At 39.1% G+C, this 27,996-nt stretch overlaps 1 protein-coding gene across 1 annotated transcript; it reads left to right on the top strand.

The window, feature by feature from the left end:
* Positions 1–5,542: 5,542 nt before the first annotated feature.
* Positions 5,543–27,180, top strand: LOC134217146 (pupal cuticle protein 20-like). The gene is made up of 4 exons (XM_062695927.1): positions 5,543–5,707; positions 26,068–26,251; positions 26,311–26,512; positions 26,574–27,180. The coding sequence occupies exons 1-4, from the start codon at positions 5,699–5,701 to the stop codon at positions 27,037–27,039; spliced, it is 861 nt and encodes a 286-aa protein (XP_062551911.1). The 5' UTR covers positions 5,543–5,698; the 3' UTR covers positions 27,040–27,180.
* Positions 27,181–27,996: the final 816 nt, after the last annotated feature.

The following is a 27,996-nucleotide window of genomic DNA, read 5'->3' as shown; positions in this document are numbered from 1 at the left end:
TGCCTTCTTCTTTCTTCCTTCTTCCTTCTTTTTTCTTCCTTCTTCCTTCTTCCTTGTTCCTTCTTCCTTCTTTCTTTTTCCTTCTACCTTCTTCCATCTTCCTTCTTCCTTCTTTCTTCTTCCTTCTTCCTTCCTCCTTCTTCCTTCTTCCTTCTTCCTTTTTCCTTCTACCTTCTTCCATCTTCCTTCTTCCTCCTTCCTTCTTCCTTCTTTCTTCTTTCTTCTTTCTTCTTCCTTCCTCCTTAGTTTTTCTTCCTTCCTCTTCCTTCCTCTTCCTTCCTTTTTTCTTTTTTCTTCATTCCTTCTTCCTTCTTTCTTTTTTCCTCATTCCTTCTTCCTTCTGCCTTCTTCTTTCTTCCTTCTCTTTTCTTCTTACTTTTTCTTTCTTGCTTCTTCCTTCTTATTTCTGCTCTTGTCCTTCTTCTTTCTTCCTTCTTCCTTCTTCTTTCTGCCTTCTTCCTTCACCCTTCTTCCTTCTTCTTTCTTCATTCTTCCTTATTACTTCAACTATTCGGCCAAACGGCATTCGGCCAAATGGCGTTCGGCCAAATGACCCTTTCGGCCAAACGGCATTCGGCCAAATGACCCTAAACCATTTTTATAGATGTTAAGCAGAGCCTACTTTCCGCAAAGCTGGTAGATCACTTCTCGCTTAACTTTTCAAAAGGACCTAAGTAACACTTTTTTCATTAATTAATTTGAATAGCGCAATCAACAGAACAACATGAAAGCTATTGATTGCTGTATTCAAATTAATTCAGGAAAAAAATGTTACTTAGGTCCTTTTGAAAAGTTAAGCGAGACTTTTACGTAGTATTTCACGGTGTAAGATCTACCAAACCGATCCCAAGCGGAATCCTTTTTTCGAGCTAGGGCAATAAGATCTGATAATTAAAGGATTCGTCATATTTAGTTCTCTATACCAATATCAGTTTTTGAAGTATAACAAAAATAATTTTACCCCGCAAATGGATAAAAGACTTGAATTCCTCTTATTTTATGCTAAACTGTATGCATCGGAAACCACTTTTCTAGCAATTAGTTAAAACCTCGGAGTTCTAGGCTGAACTGACAGCCGAAAAAACAAATCAAGTTAGGGGTTTAAATACGTACTAACTTTTCATGAACTAGTAATCATTGGTAGTTCGAGGAACACACAGTAATCCTTGATAGGGGAAAAAGGGGCAATATGTCCTAGCTAAGTAAAGATTGCTTTCATGTCTTAGCTGTAACGATTTTCATGGGTATTTTTACCTCATGCAACAGTTAAACAATATAGCTAGCTGATGCCATTTGAAAATTGTACAAAATTATTATCATATTGATAGTATTCACATTTCCAAAAAGTGACTATATTTCGTTGTCGGAAAACTCCTGAGGCAAAACGCCTTCAAGCTGGCAGCTCTTTGGGAACAACGCACCACGCGTAGGCGAAACAGCATTCTGGTATGGACAGTGCGTGGAGACGCGTAGTAGGGGAAGGGTGGTCAATATGCGCCTCCTAAGCAAATCTCTTAATTTAATGGTGATTTTATCCGAAATAGTGTAATTTTGAAGTGTTTATCAATAATCTAGCATATCAGGACCATATAATGGATCCATGAATTTTTAAGAAAAACCAACAATGTTACAAGAAAACGATTTTATTCCAAAATAGTGCATTTTCATTTAAAATGAACGACGCTGGGCATTATCTGCAACCCAAAAATGATAATCAAAATATTCCAATATTATTCATTGAAATAGTCACACTCTGCAAGCAAAAGATAAGTGTCAGTCTTATACTTTAAAATAGTTATTATTCAAGACTAATTAAGAAGAGGAGAAAATATTTCTTGTAAATTGCAAATTTTGCACCGTGTTCGACTCCCATGCAAAAAATATTGTGTGGATGACGTTGCATGCAAAAATGATGTTTTGGATTGTGCTTTCGCTTATTTCTATACAATTGGACGTGTGAGTTTTTGTTTTGTTACTTCGACAAATTTCTATTCTTCGGCGAGAAAAGCAATATGAAGTGAAAGGCTTGTTGACGAAAACACCGAAATTCCTGTCTTTTATTTTGACACTTTTTTGCCTAACCTACAAAATTTTTGGTCTAGTTTTATTACGGCTATGCCAAATACGGTAAATATGACGGAATACTTAAAAGGCGTTTTGCCCCAGGGGGGTGTTTTAGGCCCTCTTCCCCTACTCAACAAATTCTCTAGATTGAAATGGTTTTGTAGATAGAGCTTAATCCCGAGTTTGGTGTTTACTGGTGATATTCCAGAAGCAAAACACGAATATGGCTAGGGCTTCGATGCATGGCCAAATAACAGTATTACTGTTTTGGTTCTTTATAACAGCAGTAAGTATTGACTGCTAAGGGGCGGACGAAGGGTCTAAATAGCGGGACCTTGTCACAATACTTTATTCCTCCTGAAGCTTATGAGAAATGCAAAACAAAATCTGTATCAAAACCGATACTGCATTGCTTCTAAATAGCACTGGAGTAATTTGACATGCACATATACACTAAGGATACGGGTAATGCCACTGTTCGCAGTGGCACATCCGAACAAGGAAAAAACAGAGCCTTCTGTCAAACATCACCACATCCTAGACAGGCACCACAACTCGCAGTTGACCTGGGAAAGGATCATCAAGCCCTCGGATAAAGTCTCTACTGCCCTCTCATAGTTCTGTATTTCTATTGTGTGAGAAGCAATTCAGGAAAAACCGCAAACAATGTTGAGGATCACTGTTCTACTTGGCTTGGAGCCTTGGCTGGCAATTATGAACAGTGAAAGGCATTTGTTTCAATAACGCCACCAAAGAACATAATCAGTGATCGACTCCGTTTTATTTTATTAGCTCAGACAATGTCAACCTTTATCCAACTACCGCTCTCATCATAATCCGACCATCGCATCGTCTAGGTATTTGTTTAAAATGGAAGCGATCCTCATCAGATAACGTCAAATATTACAATGAGCTGTCACAGATTTTCCATTGCAGTAGAAAAACAATCCATTCCCACTGATTTATCAATTTTGCCAAGCTATATAAGAAGTGCAGTCAACACGAGGCAATGACGGTTGGTGACCGAGAGAAACACACAATCTTGAACTTCAACTCCTTTTAGACACAGAGAGCGCGGTGGCATCATTAGGGAAATAGAGCCACCACAAGAATGTACAATAGACCGGCTTCTAAGTTGGAAGTTTAAATATTTCTAGGAACTTTTTTCAAATAGGCGTAACTGTATTTGACCTTGAAATTTGAAACGGTTAGTATTCTCTCAATTCAGCATATTTCGTTTAACAAACGTTACTACCAGATAGATCGGAATCTATTCTTTCTGTTAGGCACATAAGTTCACCAAAATAGTATTGTTGAAAAGCACAGTCGCCGTTCCAAAAATCAAGGTCAGAATCATGTACGCCCATTTGAAAAAAGTTCCTAGATTTGCATTTTTTTACTATATGTCCCTTCAATATTCGTTTCGTTTCATACATATGTTTCGAAGATCATATAGTGGGTGCCAAGTATTGGGTTGGGTCCATGGGTTCGGGACATTATATGCCATTATTGTAGAAAATACAGCAACATAATAATGGAAACAATCAGATTTGATGAATATTTTTTTGTGTAGTGTAATATATCTTCATTGATAAAATGTTCAGTTCAGCTCGGTGAATCCAGTATAAAAGTTTTCCTTTAATTTTGTCAGGTTTTTACGTTACTCCATAAACCCACAAATGAATAATTCTAGCATATTTTTTATCAATGAATTAGTCTACTGTACATCATTGTCATCGCACGTTTTGGTGTTGCGCTTTATTTTCTTCAAGCTACGTTTGATGCAAACTGCAGTTTGCTGTGACTTATTGAAGGCACTCGGTGCAACTGCCATACAGGACTGTTGAACTTGCTGCCACAATTTGAAGCTATGAAAACATTGAAAACAGAACCAAGAAACCCCTCTCCCTCTCTAAGCGAACGAACCGATTGATGCGCTTATTTACGATTGATCTCTCACCTGTTTCGGGCAACGCGCACGAGGACGCGATCGCGGGCACCTCGTGGTCCAGGGAGAGACTGCTGCGATGGCCCAGCTGGATGGGCAAGTGCTGTAGTCAATGGCTAAGGTATTTTGCTAAAATATTCTTTATGCATCGGGCAAACATCGAGACCATGTTTCATAATAAGAATTTTAATACAACCAATTTTTCTTTACACGATTGGTGGTTATTAATTTCTCGGTTAATTTGAGCTTTTACAGCTTTTTAAATAGGAGGATAGATTTCAATACAGTTCTGTATTAGAAACTTGCAAAATCTGTAGATTCAGAATTTTGGCAAATAGAAAATTGCATGATTTCAATACAATAATTGTTTTTAAGACTAATAGTTCTGTATTTGTTTTACTAGTGAATACATATATGAAAGCTCACATTTTTTGTATTACAACCATGAAGTGGAATGAAGAATATTCGGAGATTTTATACAAAACTTAAGGATTTTTTATGTATAAATAATGGATTGCGTCATTTATATCAAGAACATGAGACAACTTCGGTAGACGGATACTCATTTAGAATATTATGCAATAATCCAGTGAGACTGAATCTCGCTTGTGATGCGAATAGACGACAAGGACTTCCGTAGATTGCGTAGCTGGTGACATGCGGCTATCGACCGATTTGAATGAGAAGACTTTTACATCAATGCTAATGTAAACATAGTGTGACATTACAAATTCAATTGTTTCCCTTTCTCAATTTTTATTTGACTTATTTTGTTTCCTCAACTTAACAGGCTTTATGCTGGTTCAATCATTCTGTCAAGTAGAAACCTTGATGAGTTGTGTGTCGAGATAAGATTCATTATTCTGGCAGTCATTAAAGCTCATATAATTAATTCGACTTTAGGTGACGATTTACGAATAAAGCATAGTTTATCCACACCTGCTCTGAAATCGAAACCTATCAGTCAAATATTGTTGATCGTATACTAAACTTTACCGAATCAGAAACCATTTGCAACGCGATAGGTACAACCCTGATCTTCCCTGTCAAGAATTAGTGACCTACTGTTCAAAATTCGCCGCTGCCCGACCAAGCGCCGGTCGATGCGATCCTCGAGCGCTCCAGCACCGACCGGTTCACTGAGCTGCATCCTTCTGCTCACCCCCCGCTGGGGGGTGGTAGTGTAAGCGCCTGCTGAGTGAGTTCCAGCTGATCCGATGAAGAAACAAAACGGAACGCCAGAACACAGTCGGCAACGTGCGATATCAATTTGATTTGAGGGGGTAAATAGTTCTGCATGATGGTGTATCAGTTGGTACTACCGAGGGGGATCTGCTGTTGGAGTTGGTTTCGTGACGGTTGCGACGTCGGCGTCGCGTTGCGTCGACTGTATCCAGACTGGAGGAAAAAAAATAGCGAAACAATCTTACAAACGAATAAACACTGTAAACCAGCCAGCAGCAAGCCGAGAACTTTGGGAGATGCTATTGACTGTGATGCCTATATAAAGCAAATGTTTATGTCGACGAAGTACATTCCGATTTGTGCCTTCATTTATGTAACCAAGTGTCATCTTGCGGTGGACGGCAGTGTCCTTAGGATACAAGTATCGAGTGGGGTTGATCTCAAAAGCTTGCGCAGGATACTGTGATAAGTGATAACGTGTGATAGAAACAGTTGACCAGAATGAAGATCGTAAGTGTCGAAGCATTGTTTGTGGTGAATAATGAACTGTACATATGAAGCAGAATATGTGATAATAACTTATATAAGATACTGATGTGGAGAAACGACAAAATTCTTTCTAAGAAAAGACATTTTTTGATAGTGAATTAGTATAAATATACGTATGTAGAGGGAGATCCCCAGTGCCGGTCACCTAAGCCATTCAACGCAAAGTTTTAAAACTAAAACTGTAAACACAAAGTAAAATCGCCTAACTAACTATCTATGTTCATCTTTTTCAACGATAATGCAAAATATCACAAATTTATTGTGCACAGAAGCCATTTAGAATACACTGGGTCGCGTTTTAATCGGACAGATGTTATCAATTTCTCAGAACCCGTAAACTTTAAAATCCGCGTAGATTCCAAAAAACAAACGCAAAGGGGTGTAAGTGACAAAAAGTTGGTTTTAAGAAAAATAAGTGTAAAGTTTTTCAATATTTTTTTTGCTTCATACAAATTGTTTGGAAGTTCAAAAAGTAATTAAATTTCTGTGAATTTTCACATTTTTTTAAAACTTCGTATAAACTATATAAATATATTGCCGCAAAGCTCGTAAACCAAAGTATTTTTAGCTATATTCAACTCAATTTTGATAAAAATGTAAGTTACACCCCTCTGCTTCTAACCCCCTCAATTGGTTCCTAAACTGTAGGTCGCGGATTGATCTCCGATGGGTCACGAGCAAGGTTTCTACTTTTCGTTTCGATGAAGGTATTTCCCAGGCCAAGAGAGAATCTTTTTCCTTGTTTTTGTGAGGAACATCTTTCATCTATAGCGATGAACTGTATAAAACACTAAAAAATCATTTTAATATAAAATATTTAAAAAAAATCTTTCATCTATCTCTCTTTTCTCTAAAGTTAGCCTTGGACGATAAACGAAAATCCTGAATAATTTGGTAAAGTTGGGCAAATTTGATTATTAATTAGATTCTGGGATTCCTTTATAAAAGTAGCCACAAACGTCTATACACCTATGGCTGGCGATTTGTAGAGCTCCATAATCGTCGGTCTTGGCTGATGTTCCTCAAGTTTCCCAGAACGTTCAGGGCCCTCAGGTCCGAATTTACGCCTGCAGCCAGCGTGTTCGTGGCCTTCCACGAAGTCACCGGTCTCTATCCGGTTCCGCACTAAGTTATCAGCCCACTGAAATCTGCCGTATTTTATAGAATTCACAATACTTTCTCCTTCGTATCAAGAAATTGCCCCCAAAATGATTTTAAGCGCTTTTTGGATCGAAATGTTTTTTTTTTGGCAAATAAGTAAAAATATACGTTCTAGCATGAAAAACTCAGACGTGTTACATTCCTCCAAATTCGCAAACAAATTTACTCGCACGGGAAGGTTCTATAATTGAATCAAAGGGATAGTTGAAAATAACCCCATATTAATGCATTGATAAATTATCTTTTGTTTTTTTGCCATTTTCAAGCACTACTTTGCTATTTTTATGTGTTTGCTTCTTTCATGACATACTTCCAAATATGGCAAGCGCCACACCATTTTGTTATAGAACCTGAGCAATGTCTTGAAAACAGCAGTTCGTATGAACTTGATATAAATAGAAGGAAACATTACAAAAAATATTAACAAAAAAATAATACCCAAAATACTTAAGGCACATCATGATCTGACATTTTAATACAAAGCAAAAAATAATGTATACCTTTGATGTTGTAATAACAAAATATGTTATGCCTGGAATATTTTGTGTTTTAGTTTTTGATATTATATTTTGTTACCGCCATCGGGGGGTCAATGGGTCTGGGGGTGAGAATTGGTCACCACTCTCACCGACAGTATGGAGGTCGTAGAGCAAAATCGTTCAAAAAGGTCTCTTATATTTTGGTCATCTTGCCCTCAGATGTATTCAATCTATTCTACAATCATTCTAAGTAGATGAAACAGTGACCCATTCTCACCCCAATTTAACCTCACCCCAGACGACGGTATTTCACATCTTATAGAAGTCCATAATAGTGTAGAGAATCAATAACTTAATTAGGCATTATTGAGTTCAGTACATTCAAAGTTAATTGCCTATATGCCGGGTATTAAGCCACCCGGAGTGGAAATTAATTACTATGTCTGAAACTTGATTATGCATATGTACAACATGTGATAGATTTAGTTCGGAAAAGGTATTGGAGGGTAACCGCCCCTTCAGTGGGGTTTGATCCCACGACCCCAGTTCGCATGACAGGTGCTTTTTTATTGAGTTATTTTCTTCTGCTCGGGATTCCAGCCACCTTCGGCATGGTCTGGCTACACTGATGCACAACATAGTAGGTGGCCATTACCCATTAAAAAAATATTCAGTTTGATGGCCCGGTTCCCAGTACATAGTAAACTAATCGATAAGTGATCGTTGAAATTTTTACATAAGTTTGGATATATAGTAAATATTTATTATACCTGTGAGACAGACTTTTCCATTCGTGCATTCAAAAGTAACAGAGATTGTACAAAAAGAGATTTTTAGTAGATTTTTTTTGTAAATATCGTGAAAATTATGAGGTATAAAACAAATGTATCTTCTGCAAAATTACCTTTGTTTTATACCTTATAGTTTGCTCGATATTTACAAAACATTTTTGTACTAAACATCTCTTTTCGTACAATCTCTGTCACTTTTGAATGTACGAAAGAAAAGGTCTGATTATCTGATATAATAAAAATTGACTAGGGACACGGCAGGTATTTCCGTCCATCGTCGTAGGGGCTAAAACCAACGAAAGCAACGTACATTTGCTAGAACTCTACTATAGCAGAACGTTTCTCCTGAGCTTACGATTTGGTACGTAAGAGTTTTACAAAAAAACGTCTTTTACAAAAAAGCTTTCGAGACTATGACGAACAGACGAAAATACCTGCCGTGTCCCTATATATCCAACATATGGGAAAATTACAACGAAATCGATTACAACGATTGTTCCACTACTGAGAACTAGGTTTTCAAATCGATATTTTTTATGGAATATGGCCACTTATTATACTGTCAAGACCATGCTGAAGGTGTTTGGGATCCCGAGCAGAAGAAAATAGCTCAATAATACTAAACTCAGTTATTGATTCTCTACGCTATCATGGATAAGATGTGAAATAACATTTTTTTAACTCATTTATGTAATTTTTTTCAGCAGTGGCACGCCAGATAACAACGAAACACGACATAGATTGAGCCTAAATTACCTGTTTTGCGAGTATTATTGATATAGGAGCATGTTATTAATAATGGAACAGATACCCTACAAAATATTCCTGGCTTAACTTTTTTTGTTATTATAATATCAAAGGCAATTTTTTTTTCGTTTTTCTTTAAAATATCTGATCGGGTTTGCAAAAATCGATTAAAGAAAGGCAAAACTGTTTCGAAACCTAACAAGCCATGATAACATTTTATCAAACTTGTATACAAGTGCAAAGAAACAGAATCGGTTGGAGCTTTTTAAAAGAAATTTATCGTAAGGTATAGCCTCCCGAAACATTTCTTTATCATGACTAGCTTGCGAAAAAATTCGCTAACGGGATGCTACATATCGTGTATGTATACATAGATGATAAATGAAGTGTGAGACTTTTTCATATATTTTTGGATTCAATCCCTGGATCATGTTATGCCTGAACTATTTTGGATATTAATTTTTATTATTTTTTTATTCATATTAAGTCAATACACACTGCTGCTCAGGTTCTATAACAAAATGGTGTGGCGTTTGCCATATCACGGAGTATGCAATGGACGAAGCAAAACACATAAAATAGCAAAATAATGCTTGAAAATTGTAAAAAAAGATAATTTTCCATCGCATTAATAAGGGGTTATTTTCAACTATCCCCTTGATTCTAATACCTTAAAATGGAGCCTTAAAACACATCCCCATCAAGCACTACCCCAGCATCGTGTGTTGGTGCTGAGGTAGTGCAGGTCTACCTCTATTTCTACCAGCAACCATGTATTTTGTCTTAGTAGAGTTGGTGGTTAAGCCTATCCTCGTGATCTTCCTCTTCACTCAGTGGAACAAAAGCCTTCACCAGGGATTGAATCCAAAAGAGAATGAACAAGTCTCTCACTTATCATCTCTGTACCTATACATATACGATATGGAGCATACCGCGAGAGACTTTTTTCGCAAGCTGTCATGATAGAGAACTGATTCGGGAGGCTATACCCCATTATAAATTTCTTTTACAAAGCTCCAAATGCGGGGAGCACTGGCTCCGATGATGCATTTCAACTTGTTTTACACAGATGTGTAGTAACCAACACGTAATGAGCGAAAACAAAGCGAGAATCACAATTTTCTGTGGGGGCTGCCTATCCGATTTTGTTTTTTCGCACTTGTATACAAGTTTGATAAATTTGTTATTGATATATTATATATTATGATCATGGCTTGTTACGATTCGGAACAATTTTTGCCTCTCTTTTATCGTTGTTCGTTATCTATTGAGAGCGTTTTCTGCAAACCCTGGCCTCCACTACTGCCCTGCTAGCGATACAAATTAGGTCGATATCCACCGCAAAGTCTAGGAGCCATTCCATCTCTTACAAGTTGTACTCCCGGAATTTATCAAGAATCATCCGCAAGCTAAAAATCTGAACCGTCGTTGATCAGCCCTCACAAAAACTTACCCTTAGGACTCCTCAAGCGGTCTCAGTCTGTGGAACAGAATTTTGTACAGAATACACATATGTCACTGTAACTCATATGCGACTGGATTTGGTCACAATCCAGAGAATGCATTGTTTATTTACTTATCATGCGTTCATGATAAGTAAATGAACAATGCATTCTCTGGATTGTTTGATGTAATACCCAAGTAACATGGTCATTAAATTATCTTTATTTGGTCCACAAGATTCCTATAAAACCACTTTAAACCCGAATGTTACTGAGGCTGTATTTTTTTTGTATTTATAGATATAAATTTATTACTTATACCCAAAATCGTTTTTTTTTCTGTACACGCAAAAAAAAGCGTTCCCGAATTCGTGAACCAGCAAAAATACACCGTGATTTAATTCATGGATTCGGGAAAACCAGTCACGTTTTCCAGAACGTTCCAGAAACCGTGACTGTGTTCCCGAATCCGTGACTGTTGTTCATGAAAAAATACACCGTGAACTCGTTAGTTCACGAATTCATGAACTCTTTTTTTTGCGTGTAGTGATTTGAAAACTAGAACCATAAGTGACTTCATCATGTATGTATGTATGTAGTTAGCCACCATCCTGGCTTAAGTCTTGCTCTGCATGTGGTTCCACTTAACAGTAATGTTAAATTTCAATATCATTCTGAATTCAACAGACTGCTGTATGAAGGGCCAAAAATGGGGGTGGTGGACCTGTAAGCAGAGACACTTACACGAAACCCACGGGAAAATGAGAATCTCCTTCCAGCAGAATGATCCAACAAAAAGAATAATGAAATTTGCAATACTTGTCAAGCTTTCCACGGGATGGTTTGTTTGAAGAAGGGCGCGTCAACTGGTTAACAACTGTTGGAGATAAAAGTAATAGACGCGAACGACTACTACTTTCCTTCCTTGACTCCGATTGGCTACCACTTCATTGTCCAGTTGTAACTTCATTGATGCCCTGATGCACCCTCCCAACCCCATCTCATATATTAACAGTAAAATCAGTAATATTGTAAGGGATATTAAAGCAATAGGTAATGTTATAAGGAAAATTAAGGGAAATTTTGGCAATGTTTGTGGAAATGCTACTGTGCTGCAATAATTTACTCTGAAACATCAATTTCATCGTTATTTTTGTTATAAATAACTACTCCTTGTTAGCATAGTATAATACGTTGGTGTTTTGGCTGAAGAGCACCGCTATCACTAGACTTCGGGCCTGAATTGGAAAAAATATCCCTGAGGGCATAAACAGTCGTTAATCAATTGAAAAAATAATTATACATATGTTTACAGGATATAATATAGCATATGTTTTATAACTAAAATTAAATAAATGCATGAAAAGAAGCATTGTATGTATGTATATATGAATGTAGTTATCCACCATCATGGCTTGAGTCTTGCTTGCTGCTATGGGACTTCTCATGCGTGTATTGTTATATATTTTTTTATTAATATCAGTTTTAATGAATACTACTTCTGATTATTGAATAAAGAATAAATAATATATATTATATTATAATAATCATCTACAAAGTAGCGTTTTTGATGCAGGATGAACTCTATTTGGAAACAAATAGGAGATTTTAACCGCTGAGGACCTATTATTTGATTTATATGAAGGTTGTGCCATGATATAATATAAAATAACGATGAATTCCTCATACATCGTAATATTGCTGAAATTATAATAATTTTGTTAAAAGGAAAATAATCTGAAAACTTGATGATTCTATAGGAATGAAGTAAACTTAATTTTAGTAAATGTTCAATTCTGAAGCTAAATACAGATCTACATTCACATAAATAAATAGATAGATACATTTTATATACAAATTGTTCACTGAAATAATATCATGTTGGGTATCGCTAGTTTGTAACAAGTATAATCCATTTCTCAAGCTCGCAATCCATTTCTCTCTCCATTTCATGCGGTCGGGTCTGAGCTTGACGACCGACTGGCAAATAGCTTACACAACCTCACTTGATCAGTACCGTTGCTGATGAAGAATGTGTATAGCCGCCAGACATTCTAAATACTCACACTCCTCTAATGTGGACGTGTACAATACACATGTGGAAGTATTGGCTTGATAAATGGATTGCGAGTGATTTGACTATGCGTCCAATTTGGGAATCTCGAGCTCGTTCAGTAGCCGCTAGGTTGCGAAGGCCGACGGAGGTCCTTCGTAGCTTAGTTGATTAAAGCACCAGTCTAGCGTACTGTAGGGTCATGGGTTCGAGTCGCATCGAAGGGAAAGTGGTTACCTCCAATACATTTTCCAAATCAATATCTTCCACATAACGTACATATTCACATATGTGTTTTCATAACAAATGTTTGTTGTCGAACAGTGATTGGGTATTCTCATGGTATAGGTAGAAAAAATCTTCACTTAGAAAAAACGAAATAATTTGTTTTCTGAAATATAATCTCATAGTCTATAATGACCAGTGTTGTAAAATGTCATTTGCATTCGTTTGTATAATTTTCCTAGAACTTTTTTCAGTAGTTAGCTATCAACTATCAAGTATGACGAACTTATAGCGCTTAAATGAAGCTACAACTTTGTCTAACAAGACATTGCTGTAAATATGTAATCTGGGGCGTGAGAGGCAAAATGTCATTCAAATGACATTATGTCAAATGACACGTGACATTTTGGAGAGATTTCACTCTCTAGCCTCATATGTTATATTTAGAGCAATGTACCCTTGGACAAAAATATAGCACTACTCAAGCGTTATGCGTACACCTAAAATTATGCAGTAAATTTTGCTTCTGAAGAAAGTTATGAACAAATTAGTCAAATGACATACAGTTGACATTTTACAAGACTGATAATGACTATAACAGTTGAAAGAATATCTCCATCCACGATCCATAACCCCATCGAAAATCCCTGGACCATACTGAATGGGTAGAAATATGAATAACTATTTGAGAATTTTTTGGAATAATTTTGTTTGCTGAAACGTCGAAGAACGAAAAACAACTGGAGAATTACAGCTGTTCCACAAAATATTGTAAATTTCACGAATAAATCGCTTTTTTATTTTCAAGCCTTCTATAGCACGATCGCAGAAACATGGACGGCTAGTTTGGCTACCTGCGACCAAAACGTCGGGCTATGTCAATCTAGTTGTCTTAATTAATTTAGACTGAGAAAGCTAACGTTAAAATATTCATCCAGATTACTATCAGAAATCAAGGTGGGTGTAGCCCTTTATTTTAATCCAGGACAAAAATGACAAGAGCGTGAAGATTAGGGTAGTTAAAATTTCAAAAATGTTCGAAAATTCCAACTCCCATATGTCTAACAGCTTCTTTTTGATAATTTAGAAGTCCTGGCAAAACTTCAGGCAATTTGGGTTGATTTAGGGGTGGCGCAAGGGTCCGCGACGTTAGGCATAAGAACGTTAGGCATAATGGACGTTAGGCATAACGGACGTTAAGCATAATGTACGTTAGGTATAATGGACGTTTGGCATTATTCTGCCTTCTTTATGTCATAGGCTGTGTTTTGGGTCATTTTATGCCTAACGTCCATTATGCCTAACGTACATCATGCCTACCGTCCGTTATGCCTAACGTCCATAATGCCTAACGTACTTATGCCTAACGTCCTTATGCCTATCGTACTTATGCCTAACGTCCTTATGCCTAACGTCCTTATGCCTAACGTACTTATGCCTAACGGGCAGGGAATCAATATTCGAGCAACGCCTAACAATATACCCTTTGTCATCAACAGAGTTTGTTACTGACAAACGCACCTCGCAACAAGCCTTTATCAGAACCCGAACACAATATGACAAGAATCATTTGCCTTGCATGCTCTGATATTTCCGAGAATACGATGCTATTTTTGTAATCAGAGTTAGATTCTCGAATATTTTCATAAAAGCAGAAACTACGATAGCATAAAACCGAAATTTGATGTAGAAATAGGGTAAACGTACCCTTAGTGGAGGTAGCACCAATAGTGGAGGTAGTGGGGTTTCAATGCGATTTATCATATGTATACCATTTAAGATGGTTTCAGTTGATGGGGTGTGCTTCAAATATCATGTTAAATGCAACTTATCCTAAGATTTCGCTTGAAAAACTATTGAAAACAATGATTTTCCTTAACAAAATTGACTCCCTTGTACCAATAGTGGTGCAACTGTACCAATAGTGGCGAGGCTCATAAGAAACCAATGGATAGCACCACTATGGGAACCAAAATTATTTTTTACCGCCACTAAAGGAACAGTGTACCCATAGTGGTGCAAGCAATATTTGTTAATTGTTGATGTTAAATCACATCTATCTCATTTTTATTAGCAAATTTATTAGTTTATCTATTGACTAAGATATCGAAGCTGTAAATTTCCCATAATTATCAATTTATAAAAAATATTTTCTTTTGTGGATCTACTAATACCTCCACTATTGGTACCGTTACCCTAATGTAAAATAACGGAATGAAAAGTTTGCAACAAAATTATCTTCTTTTTTGTAGCTGACAAAATTTTTCGGATCTTTGTCATTATTGTTTCCGACAAAAACAAAGCTTTGTCGTTGGTTCTCTTTTGTCGCTTGTTTCGCCTGCGCATCCAAGAAAAATTGATTCCCTGCTAACGGGGTATACCCGTGGCGCAAAGATAATTTAAGTTTATTTGGAAATTTATATGGAAAAAACTGTAAATTTATTCAAAGTATCACACAAACGCCAAATCGTTATGAATTCAAATGTACAAACCCAATTTCCACTTTTGAAATTTATATAAACGAAATATGCGGTTTACTCATTCGTTTTTAATTGATTTAAAGGTTTTATTGACATAGATAAATGGCTAAAATGGTGCAATTGGTCTAAACTTAGCAGAGGCAAAATCACTAAAAATTAATGAGTTATCCACAGATTTTGTTTATAATATCCCAAAATGGAGATGGAGGGTTGTGTATATAAATTCCTAACGATTTGACATTTGTAGGATATTTTTAACAAATTTAAAGTTTTTCCATATAAATTCCCATATAAACATAATTTTTTTTTGTGCCACCACTAAATCACCTTTAAATTGCCTGAAATTTTGCCAGGACCCCTATATCATCAAAAAGAAGCTGATAGACATATGGGAGTTGGAATTTTCGTACATTTCTGAAATGTGAATCGCCCTAGTGAAGATTTCTACTTCTGGTCATGCCCATCTACACCGTAACTAGGGAGGGGAAGGAAGTTTTGATGCAGTACTTACTTAACGAGTGGTTCCTGTTTTAGCGACACCCTCATGAGTGAGCACGGAATTAGATATTGGGGAAGGTATTTGTTGGCTTGGATTCGCCTGTAGCTGACCTTGGTAGATCTAACACCATAACACTCTACGTAAAGTTGACAACCTAGCCTTGAAGGCCCCATACACGCTTCGACATGTTGTGCAACTTTGACTCCGCCCTTTACGGGTATCCGAAATCATGGTTTTCGGTTTTATATTGAGAAAATTTCTGATCGATTTCAGAATATCTCTTCAAAATCCTTTGAAAAACAACAAATCAGAATAGTTTGAAAAAGCGGTAAGGGGCCGTACACTTATTACGTAAGTAAATTTTCTGGGATTTTATTTCTTGCAATTACACGCAAAAAAAAGCGTTCCCGAATTCGTGAACCAGCAAAAATACACCGTGATTTAATTCATGGATTCGGGAACATCAGTCACGTTTTCCAGAACGTTCCAGAAAACGTGACTGTATTCCCGAATCCGTGACTGTTGTTCCCGAAAAAATACACCGTGAACTCGTTAGTTCACGAATTCATGAACGCTTTTTTTTGCGTGTAGCCAAGGCACCATCTTTTTTGGTTCGACAAACAATGTACGGCATAACTTCTGAACACAATGCAATAACTAATCGTAATTATCTAGGTTTGAAAGTTATTAGACGCGAGCAAATCGGCTAAGAGTTGCTATAGGAATAGTTGATTGATGTTTTTCTTCCCATTTGTGCCCGCTGGCCCATAAATATAGGAAATCAAGGTAATGCGGTACAGTTATTTATCTTGCAGTGGCAGTTTAGATCTCAGAGCTTTCTCCGAACAGTTCGTTTCTGGAGTGAAATGGTCTAGTATAATTTTTATGTACGAACAAGATAATAACGAAAACAAATCATTTTTTTTAATCTATGAGAAATGCAAAAAAAATCTAATTGAATCGTTCCATAGATTCCTATTAAAGTTGCTCTTTTCTGCCAGTCTCATCAATAGCTGTTCAAACGTTAGCTTTGACATTGAAATAGCCCGTCACTTTCGGAACTTGATTTCATTTTGCTTGACAATATCGCTACTGTTGAAACAAAGTTGCACAGATGTTTTATGGGCATCATCCTCCGGTAGAATGAAATCGCAACTAGTGCAATGCCGAATGATTGACTGTCTCCCATACAAGTAGCACAAACACGATTCTGGTGTATTGAATCACGATCACATTTTCCAACAACCAGACATCGGCAGGTCATCTTCCACGCCTCAGCATGCCACAAAGACCAGTGAGGATCACCGAATGAGCTCGGAAAGCCGACATTAGAACGAACCGCCAATTCCCGCGCCCCAAGCTGAACTCAATGTCTTGGGGAGTGACTCACGAATCATGTGTGAGCTCGGTGGGTATGTTCAGCAAACCAATTCGGGCAGATGATGAAGCCGTCCACGTGACTCATCTAAACGGTGCTTAGTGAACATTATTCGTTTTCCATCTGCATGGGATTCTAAACATAATTATTCGTACGCTTTTGACATTTATCGAGCAAGCAAGCGCATACGGTGCCGAAGCGGAATGTCGTGTGCAGTTTGGTATAATATCCACTGAAATGGATTTTCGTGTCGGGCTTGGCCTTTTCATTTGGACGAATGATTGCGATGGAATCTTTCGTGTGAAATCTCACCCAATGAGCGGTTTAAATTTGCGATAGCGATCTATACTGATAGTTGACGATATTCGGTTGCAAGAAAATTGTCACTGCTGACGGGCACGAGATCAATAAATTAAGCGACGCGCAACAGAGGTACGGATTTTGCTAAGCGCTATAAAATTAACTGCTTTGTAATTGATATGGCCATTAATGTTATGATCGACAATTAGTGCGCCTTTTACGAGTGAGAATAAATTGTGATGTTGAGTTGTATACCGTATAGCTATTGTGGCAGATAGCATCGCTGCAATTGACTGTAATAATAAGGGATTTATTTTACGCCTACAGGCTCAACATAAATTTGTTGGCAAATAATTTGGTGCAAACGAATAGTTCGAACCGATCTAGTTGAAAGAAAACGCCCAATCATCGGCAAAACTCGATTTGCTAGATTGAATGTTGTGAAATTGATCGATTTGGTGCTTGAAGCGTATTTATTCTATGGACCACGCCAACTGGATTTTATTGTTGTACCAATTGGGCATAGCAAATCAGAAGGCTGTTACAGAGGAGATTTATGCTGATAGCACGTTTCATCCTCAATGTCGATGCTGCAAAAGATTTTGAATCATTCCAGGTGTCTAATCGAAGATCATGTTTAACTGGGCAGTTGTAAGAAGGTTGTGTAGATTATTGTTTATACTACGTTTTGACTATTATTTTTCTAATGCTATTTAAGCGGCATGGTACTGACTTTTATACACAAGACAACTAAAGTAAATGCTCTCAATCTCGACCAAGTAGTGGTACCACCCAACAAACATTATTGGATGGCTTGTTCCAATGAAAATATGCTTCTTCAACTGAAAAATTTGCTTATTCAGCTTAAATTGCATGCTGGGCAGTTACGTTGGATGGTGTTTGATTCGGCGTCTTGTGAGAAACGGCTAGCTCAGGGGTTCAATCCAACAGGGTCGGCGTACTCGGGAAGACACACAATATTACCAAAATCAAATAAACAAAATGGACCAACACCGTCTCTCAAAATAAATAATATTAACACGGCACATACACAATACTTTTGAACATAGATATGTTAACTTAAATAGTACATGGATTTAGGGGCTATGAAAGTGCTTGAAGGTGGCAGGCTTGTGAATGAAGGGGCTGTTGCACTGGGTTGTGGCGTCCATCTTGGTGAAGGCATGCAGTCTGTAGAGAAACAGCGAGATTCGGGTTGCTTTGGACTTGAGGCAGGCGACAGGGTGTTATGGGTAGTTTGGGAGCTCTGTCCCGACGTTCCTCGAGCTCGGACACGGGATAGTGGCTCATCGGATATTGGGTACTAGTGGCGTACTACTATCCGTGGCGTGTAGCTTGATAATGGCGTACGGCTCAAGGACCTCTAACTCGGGACTCGCCGGAACCGGAATCAAAGTTTTCTTGAAAATTGTGGGTTTTATTCTCTATGATTGAGAAAATGAGCGATTATGATTAGAATGATTATGATTAGAAAATGAACAACATTATTACTAGAAATATAGTTGTTTGCTATTTTATGCATGCTGTTTTGGAAAAAAAATAAAAAAAATAACAAAAATACGAAAAATATAAAAAAAAAATCGCGGGTGGCATTTTTTGAAGGGTTAACGATGGCCCTTAAAGGGTTAAAAAAAGTTCTTAAATATTCCTGCACTTATAATATGTTGCATAGAAACAGTTTTCATTGAAAAAATATTTTTGGCCGCCCATTTGTATGAGAATTCCCCATAGTGCATAGATGCAAATGGTAGTAGCTTATGTGGAACAAATAACTTAACGCTTTCATACAGATAGCGTGGTGGTGTGGTTAGAGTAAGCGCATCCCCACAGTTATTATTGTTACTATTCTGGGTTTGGATCCCGGCGCGGCCATACAATTTTGTAATTCAAGACAAAATTTTCAAAACGACTTATCTGCTTTTGTAACCAAAGATTCAAACGACGATTTGACGAATCTGATAGCTCACCCACGCAAACCAACACCATCAATAGGTAGCGGAAGGATTCTTTGTTTACAAAAGCAGATAAGTCGTTTTGAAAATTTTGTCTTGAATTGTTCTGCGATAATTCTCGCGAAAAGTGAGTGAGAGGTAAAAGTGAGGAAACGAAAAAGGATTTTCATCTAACAAGCAAGATTTCCGTTTATCTTCCCAGGCTAATTCTGGAGAAATGATTGGTGGGTGAAAGATGATCCTCCACATAAACAACGAAAAAAGATTCTCCCTTGGCCCGAAAAACGCTTGCTATGGTCTCATTGAAACGAAAAGTCGAAACCCTGATTCGAGTTCAAAAACGAAAAATAATTTGAAAATATATAAAATCTTTGTTTTTGACTTTTGTCCAAGATTTTGGGCAGAAATACTCCTCAGTGCGACGACAGCCAAACCCGAGAAGGAGAAAATAGCTCAATAAAACTTTATTCTGTTATTGATACGAAAACACTGGTATGAACTATGTGTGCATAATGAATAAAATACCAAAGCAATGATACCAAAAATTAATAAGCAAAATATTTCATGGATAACATACTCTATAACTTGCATTATCAAACGTTTATCAAATTATTATTTGTTCGGCGATAAAATACCTGAGCATGTTATGCCTAAAGTATTTTGCATATTAATTTTAGGTATTATTTTTTGACCTCCTGGCGAAGGCCGCCACTTGGACCGATAACGACGCTATCATTTTTTTTAGTCACCATACAAATAAATGTTTATCTCTTTCCGATGCGCGTTTGTAGTTCTGCTACCGACGACATCAAGCAACAAACGATTATGTTTTGCACTTTGCAGAAATTTCATCTCGGGTCGAGCTGCTCTTGTATGAAATGCGCATTTAAAGAACTAATGGCATTTCAATCAAAGTCAAAACCATGCGAAAACAATTTCACTTTTTGCCGACCACAACAATAATTTGTCATTTACCCGTAATGCTGGGTAGACACCTTTACGTGGTGTGTTACGGGGTAAGATCTACCACGGTTACATTGCCAGCTACAGGTAAATCCTGACCCAACGAATACCTTCCTCATTATCCAACTCCGTGGTACTTATGAGGGTGTCGCTAAGTCGGTGGCCTCTCGTTAAGTAAGTACTACATCAACACTTCCTTCCTCTCCCTAGTTACGGTGAAGATGGGCGTGGCCAGGAGTAGTAATCCTCATGCTTTTGTTATTTTTGTTCAAGTTATAGCGGCTTCATTATCATTAAACTGTCTGCCGTTGCCAAATAATTGTTAAGCTTTTTGAAGAGATTTCATCTAGGATAATTTGCTACATTCACCAGCGTTTGCACTTCGCAAAAATCCTATCTGCTGAGCTTTCTTCCGAAAATAATGGCGGTAAAGAAACGATTTATTTCCAATGTTTCAAATAACCGCTGCTCCACCTTCGACGGCCGCCACCATTCACCAATGCCTCCGCTGCGACAGCCGTTGTCACTGGGGCCGCTACCCGACGCCATTGGCCGCTTTCTGTGAAATCCCGATTGAACATGACGCACGCCCGGATCCCTGGTCTTTTGATGAACAGAAAAAATTAAGCGTTGGTTTAAAAGGCTCACACCTCACATTAATCAGTCCACGTTCTTAATTTTTACGAGAGAATTGAAATTTTCAATAATTCAACACTAGTCATAAGGCGAGTTTGTTCGTTCGTCCCATTTATTTCCACCGCTTGATTGTAACTTCAACAAATACCTACGTATTTTTACCTCAAGCCGTCTTCAGTGTCCCGTATTTGACTCGAAACGTAACCGTAGGAAGTTAGGCAGCGTGATTCGTCTGATGGCCATCCGAGTTGTGAGTGCACACAGAAATTTTTCCTTATCCTACATCAATCAGATTTTAATTACAATATGTCTAGAATTTATTATAAGCATTTTAAAATTATCTTTGTATGCTGTGCTGTAGGATCTATCAAAGTTAACACCGTCGGATGTCTTCTTCTTATTTTTACTCGGATTCGTCTATTTCGTCGTCGTCATCGTCGAAAGCAGTTTGCGTCATAGCTGGGAATCCGCAATGTAATATACACAGGTGTATTTGTTGTGCTCGGCGTGTATTTGGCGTGCACCATTTTGACAGATCGTAGTGACAGTTTGAAATCTCAAACATCCATCTCTCGCGCTTAGTTTCATAGGGGCGTAACTGTATTGATCGATTTCTCTTTTCTTTTTATTATTGTACCGAATTGCGCTAGTTTGTCGATGATTTATTGGATTGGTGTGATAAAGGATGATTGTATCTTGCACCAGAATCAATAATCATGGTTGTAACTTTTGAAACAATTGAGTTATTAACAAAAAATAAAATCGATTAGGAGAAATCGATCAATACAGTTACGTCCCTATGAAACTAAGCGCGAGATCTATTAGTTGCACTCACTGAATGAATATTATTTAAATTTTAAAAATTGTGAAAAGATTGATTTTTCGTCAAAATTTCAGGATAACTCTGCTCCCCAACCTCGATTGAGCCCCACGCTCCCCAAGTTGTTCCGTACCTCGTCAGTCCACCTTTTTTTTGCTGCCCTCAACGCCTTCTTGTGCGTGCCAGATCGGAAACGAACACCATCTTTGCAGGGTTGCTGTTCGGCATTTTTGCAACATGATCTGCCCATCGTACCCTTTCGAATGCTGGGCTCGTGGTTAATCCACACCATGCCACATTTGGTGCGGGTGTTAATCTTTTTTGGTCGCAGTTTCTTCTGGAGCCCGTAGAAGGCCCGACTTCCACAGATGATGTGCCTTCGTATTTCACGACTAACATTATCATCAACCATTAGCAAGGGTCCAAGGTAGACGAATTCATCGAATATGTTTTTTCGTATACAAGTTTGATAAATTTGTTATCATGGTTTGTTATGATTCGGAACAGTTTTTGCCTCTCTTCTATCGTTGTTCGTTATCTATTGAGAGCGATTTCTGCAAACCCTGCTTCTCAGGGAAGCTGTTCTCGCCCATAATTGTCAACAGCTCTACGTGGTCTTTAATAACTATTTTGAAAAGGTCTTTATAGTGTCGTATCCCGCTTGAAATCAATGAACAGCTGTTGAATGGTATCTTTAACTTCCCTCAATGTAGGGCTGGTTGGCTTCCATCTTCCGCTGAACCGACGAAGTCATCTCCTTCGTTGCTTTGACTTTGACGTTTACCATACGACCGTCCGTAAATATGCTTCCCACTGTTTGCTGTTGAAAATTGGTCAGATTGGACTATGGGATCAGAAGTTATGGCCAAAATACTATTTTTTATGCGCAAAACACGCTTAAAACACTCACTCATATATTTAAGTATTTTTTTTTTGCACGAGAAAGGCACCAACATCGCTAGGTGGATTAATCAGGATTTTTTTGTAAATAGAGTTGGTCTTGAAAAGAACTGTTTAATTTTCGATAATGCACCTTCCTATTCACAAGCATCAGCAAAACCAAATAAGAATCTTGAGAGAAAGTTTCACTCGACTGCTATTGATGCCAGCCATGCGAATTAATTTTTGCAACGTCTCCCTCAGAAGCGTTTATGATTCTGCTACCGACGGAATCTTTCAGCCATCGCTGAGCGATTAAAGTGCACTTTGAATAAAACTCGTCTCGGCTCAACCTTCCCTTGTATAGAATGTTGGTCCTGAGAAGAACCGATAATGTTCCAATAATGCGTCTTATAAATCACCAACAGCAACCACTAGATAGTTTAGATTCACAGGAAAATTGTGGCTTGAGTGCTGCTTCCACTGATTGTCAGTCGAGGGTACCTCAGATGCCACCGCCGCAGAGATGTACTCAAACGTGCTGCTGCCATGACCGAAACAAACGACATCTAAGCGAAACAGGCAACCAAAAGTCCAAATGTTGCGATAAAGTTCAATTTAAGAGATGCTGATGCTGACGACGGCGACTACACGACCTACGCCTTCGGTGGGAATAACATTTTCTTCCTTTCCTATGCTGGGACCGCTCTCCGCTTTCGAACGAAATGGCTTGCGCGCGCGTGAAAGCAGCTTTCTTGTAATCAATAACCCGCAGACGGCCTGATGAGGGATCGGCAAGCCCCTGCTGCCACTCGATAGTTTGCTACTGAACCGCTACAGATGCAGAAACCACCGTCGTCGATGTTGGGACCGCTACCAACGCCATCGTTCTGTCCACTCTCCGTGCCCGCTCTCCATGCCCGCTCTCCGTGACCACTCACCGTGGATCCTCGAACAGAAACGACGTACGAGCGCGAAACATGGATGTTTTTATACCTAGAGAAAATGAAACCATGGGTCAAAAAATCCCGTTACTTACATCATTCTGATGTCCGTGTTGGGAATACATGAACGGGATTAGTTGGTTCTGATATTTTTACTGGGTACGACAAGAATTTAAATTATCAATAGTTTATCGTGAATAATCAAAAATTTCAATGAAAAAATTTCAATGTTCTGCCTGGTCCCTTTCTGCAACGCTACCTCGAGATGCAGCGCGTATGCAGTGGCGACAAAAGGTTGCTACAGTGGCTCTACATCGTAACGCGACGGCCGTTGGTACCGAACATTGTTGATGACGGATAGTTTCGGGCGCAGTTTAACCATCACCAGGTAGTGGTACGAGTCAATGTTAGCGCCACGATATGTCCTGACGTCGATAACGTCGGAGCAGTGCCGTCCATAAATCAGAACATGCTCAATTTGTGATTCTGTCTGCAGTGGTGATCTCCAGGTGATACGAAAGACTGTTGAAAGTAGGTGCTGCGAATGACCATATATTGTTGCAGGTGGCGTGTGTGTTGCCGCAGCTCTGGTAGATGGTATGATTACCTCTAAACGTTCGCACCATTGATCTCTTCCGACAAACCTCCTGCAGCGCTACGATGCCAAATCCACTCCACGGTCATTGAGCACATCAGAAAGGCTACGTAGTGCGTGTGCTCCCGATGAAGTTGAGAGATTTGCAGTTCCACGAACCGAGTTTCTAATCGCTTCCCAATACCAACCTTCCAAATTTCCGGTTGCATATAGAACAGACTTTCCTTCGGATTTGAACCCCCGGAGAGGAGAAATCCTCTTTTCCCTGTCAGTATCCGACCATAGCTCCCACCAAGGTTGGTCACCCGATATTCCCTCAGTTTGCTCGTATCCTGGCCAGCTCCACGAGGAGGTAGGGATAGGAGTTGCTGGGTAAGAGGCTACGGACCACGAGATGAGGTGTATTTTATTCCTTCAGGTACGCGTACGCGAAGTACTAATAATGGTACGCTTTACTCAGCATTTGCCGTGACATTTTCGTATGATTGCCATAAATGAAAAAAAAAGATGTTTTGCATGAGTATGTAAGTGCAATGGATACACTATGCCCAGGGAGTCGAAAATGTTTTCCACCCGACCCATCATCCAAGACCGGACCGAAACTCGAACTCGCCATCTCCGGATTGGCAATCCTACGCCATTGCTCGCAAAGCTACTGGAGACTGGAACATAAAACCTGATGAGCCTAAACTAAGTGCATCTTCTCGTTTTCAACACATGGCTGATCTAAGTTATTTTAAGATAAAAATAGTAAATTCATTTTTTTTTTTGGATTTCTAACATCACAAAACAGGCTAAGAACTAATGGCTTACCAATAGACTGGCCCAGGATACAAAAAGTCGTCCGATTCTACGGGGCACTCCCCAGGATTTTGCCTTTGAGTAAGAAATCCATTCTCTGAAAATTTCAGCCTGATCGGCTATTGCATAAGCTGGCGCAATTGATTTGAATTTAATATGGGGGTTTCAGCTGAAATATATGGGAAAATACACCTCTGTTACTATTTCGTACAGGAAATTGGATGGAAAAGCCCGATTGAGCCCAGATTTGCAGGAAAAATTGCGCCAGCTTATGCAATAACCGATCAGGTTGAAATTTTCAGAGAATGATTTTCTTACCTGGAGGGTGCCCCGTAGAATCCGATGACTTTTTTTTCTCCCCATACCAGGCTGGGCCACTCTACTTACAATTTATAACGCATTATCTCTATGTGTGAATATTTACATACTTGCCACCCACTTACATGTTGGGACAAGGGTAATCAATTTGGTATCCGCCAAACAACGTGTTTCTCCATCCAAGTATAACCCCTTTAATGATCGCGATAGCAATTTCACTCTCTTTAAAGGTCACCCACATCGGTGTATTCCATTATGTTCACTTGGGGCGAAGAAACCCATAAACCACTAGCCCGAAAAGCAAAACCATGAAAAAATAATTCTTATTCGTGCCTGGGCTCTCCCTCGACGAGCATCGGCTGTTAAGAATATGACTTACGGTTCCAAAGCGCATCACACCAGCACTGTGCACCGACCGCCGGGGCCGTAAGTAGTCCACAATTTGAGCTACATGATTTGTTGCGCAAAGCTGCCGCCGATTCAGTGTTCTATTTGCCACCAGACAACTACCGCAAATAAATGTTCTATCCGCGATCGATAAGAATAGCAACTCCTCGAAACAGATGGATTCGCGTGAGAAAATAACTGCCTAACTCCAATTGAAGTTGTACAAATGAAACATGATCTAACTGCCTATGGTTAGCTTCACCCGGTAGCATCTGCTGTGATGCTTTTGTACTTAAAGATCCGTATCACATACGGCACCATTTCCATCGTGACCAGGTCGCTACTCTCCGCTGGGTCCAAAACCTACATTTTCTAAACTCAATATAATCGACATCAGAATAAGCTATTCATCGAATCTGTTTCTATTGTGATTACGTTTCATACTTGCAGATCTTGCTGAGTACTCTTGTGGCGGTGTGTTCATGTGCTCGATTGGACAACAATTATCTCCCTCCACCTGGAGCTGCGTCGTCTGGAGGCGGTCCAGGATTGACTGCACCTGCTCCTGGAGGTAGACCTGCTGGTGGGCACGGTGGTGCTGGAGGATTCGGTGGACGACCCGGTGGTGCGGGAGGTATGTTTTTCTTACAGAAATGTGTAGTCATGTTTTCTAATAAACCTAATCTTTACTAGGTGCCCCATCAAGGCCATCGTCATCGTACGGACCACCAGCTGGCGGATTTGGAGGTGGTGCACCGTCCAGCTTCGGAGGTGGAGCTCCATCATCCGGTGGATTTGGGGGCGGCGCTCCGGCTCCTGCTGCCCCAGCAGGTCCACCAATCCCAATCATTTCCTACGAAAATGTTAATAACGGAGATGGAAGCTATAAGTTCAGGTAATATGATCATTACCGAAAATTTATATCCGTTTTTTGTAATTAAACCAACTCTTTGCAGTTACGAAACCGGTAACGGAATAAAAGCTCAGGAGCAGGGTGAACTCAAAGGCAAAGGCTCTCAAAATGAAATCCAAACCGCTCAAGGATCGTTTTCGTACACCTCTCCGGAAGGACAAGTCATCTCCTTAACCTACGTTGCTGATGAAAATGGTTTCCAACCACAAGGAGATCACTTGCCCACTCCTCCACCAATCCCGGAGGCAGTGCTCAAGGCTCAACAGGAACATGCTGCTGCCCATGCTAGCGCTGCTGCCGCCGGAGGTGGGGCTGGTGGTGCCGGAGGTCACGGAGGAAGCGGTGGTCATGGAGGTGGTGCCGGTGCCGGAGGATATCCAGGAGCTGGCGCCGGGCAAGCACCAGGAGCTGGTTACCCATCCGGAGGCCCACTAGCCAATGCACGACCAGGAACTGGCCGTCCCTCGGGAAGTGGGTCTTTCAGTCCGCAGTCGGGTTACAAATACTAGGGAATTTTAGCATTTAGGTAACATATTCCGAATCATACAATCTCATCGATGATGCGCTTTAACTGTAAATATGGATCAAAACAAATGGCGGAACAGATATTACAAAAAAAATAAAAGTCACAATATGCGAACGAACTATAATAGTGATTGCTTGCTTTCATTTCTTCGAACATGTACTGCCGTGAATCGCATATTTGTCCCATATGCATAGGAAACCCAGCAAAGATGAGACAGATATGCGATTCACGGCAGTGTACCTATGAATAGATATAACTAGTAAGGAAGTGTCTCCGGTTGTGGGCCTAGTTACGTGTTTCGCTCATATTTTTGCCTTTCAAAGTTTACGTAAAGGCTATAGGATCACTCCAAAACCGAACTTTTGATAGAAGGCTCGGAGACCCATAGTGTTATATACCAATCGACTTAGCTCGACGAATTGAGGTGATGTCTGTATGTGTGTGTGTACAAAAATGTGAGACACACTTTTTGGTACTTAGCATTATTTGATTTGCTCGCAACAAGTTGCAGTCGACGCGGATTGCGGTCTAGTTGTTTCCTATTGAAAATTGGCCCGATCGGTCATTGCGTTCCAAAGTTATTGAAAAAACATTGTTTTTCTACCAAGGGTCCCCACTTGGAATTTTTTTTTCAAAAACGATTTTTTTTTTCAGAGATTGCAGCAACGCATTCAAATGACCGCAAATGCATATGAATTGATGGAAAAGTAAAATATATCCCCCTAAAGTGCTATTTCGACCTCTCTTATGTGTTTTTCTTATTTTTTAAATGCGCGAGAAAGGCACCACCAATGGATTGATCTGGGTTTTTTCAAGTCAATATTAGGGGAAGGGGGGGCAATATGCTCTAGCTAAGCAAACACTGCTTTATTGTCCTATTTGTAACGCTATTCATGGGTATTTTTACATTATGCATCAGTAGAACAAAATACCTATTTGA

The sequence above is a fragment of the Armigeres subalbatus genome, chromosome 2, assembly GCF_024139115.2.
Source record: "Armigeres subalbatus isolate Guangzhou_Male chromosome 2, GZ_Asu_2, whole genome shotgun sequence".
In the NCBI taxonomy this organism is placed as follows: domain Eukaryota; kingdom Metazoa; phylum Arthropoda; class Insecta; order Diptera; family Culicidae; genus Armigeres; species Armigeres subalbatus.
This window is presented reverse-complemented; position numbering and strand designations above follow the sequence as displayed.

Coding starts and splice junctions, on each gene's coding strand:
- LOC134217146 (XM_062695927.1), top strand. Junction 26,252..26,310: donor ACGACCCGGTGGTGCGGGAG/GTATGTTTTTCT, acceptor AATCTTTACTAG/GTGCCCCATCAAGGCCATCG. Junction 26,513..26,573: donor GATGGAAGCTATAAGTTCAG/GTAATATGATCA, acceptor AACTCTTTGCAG/TTACGAAACCGGTAACGGAA.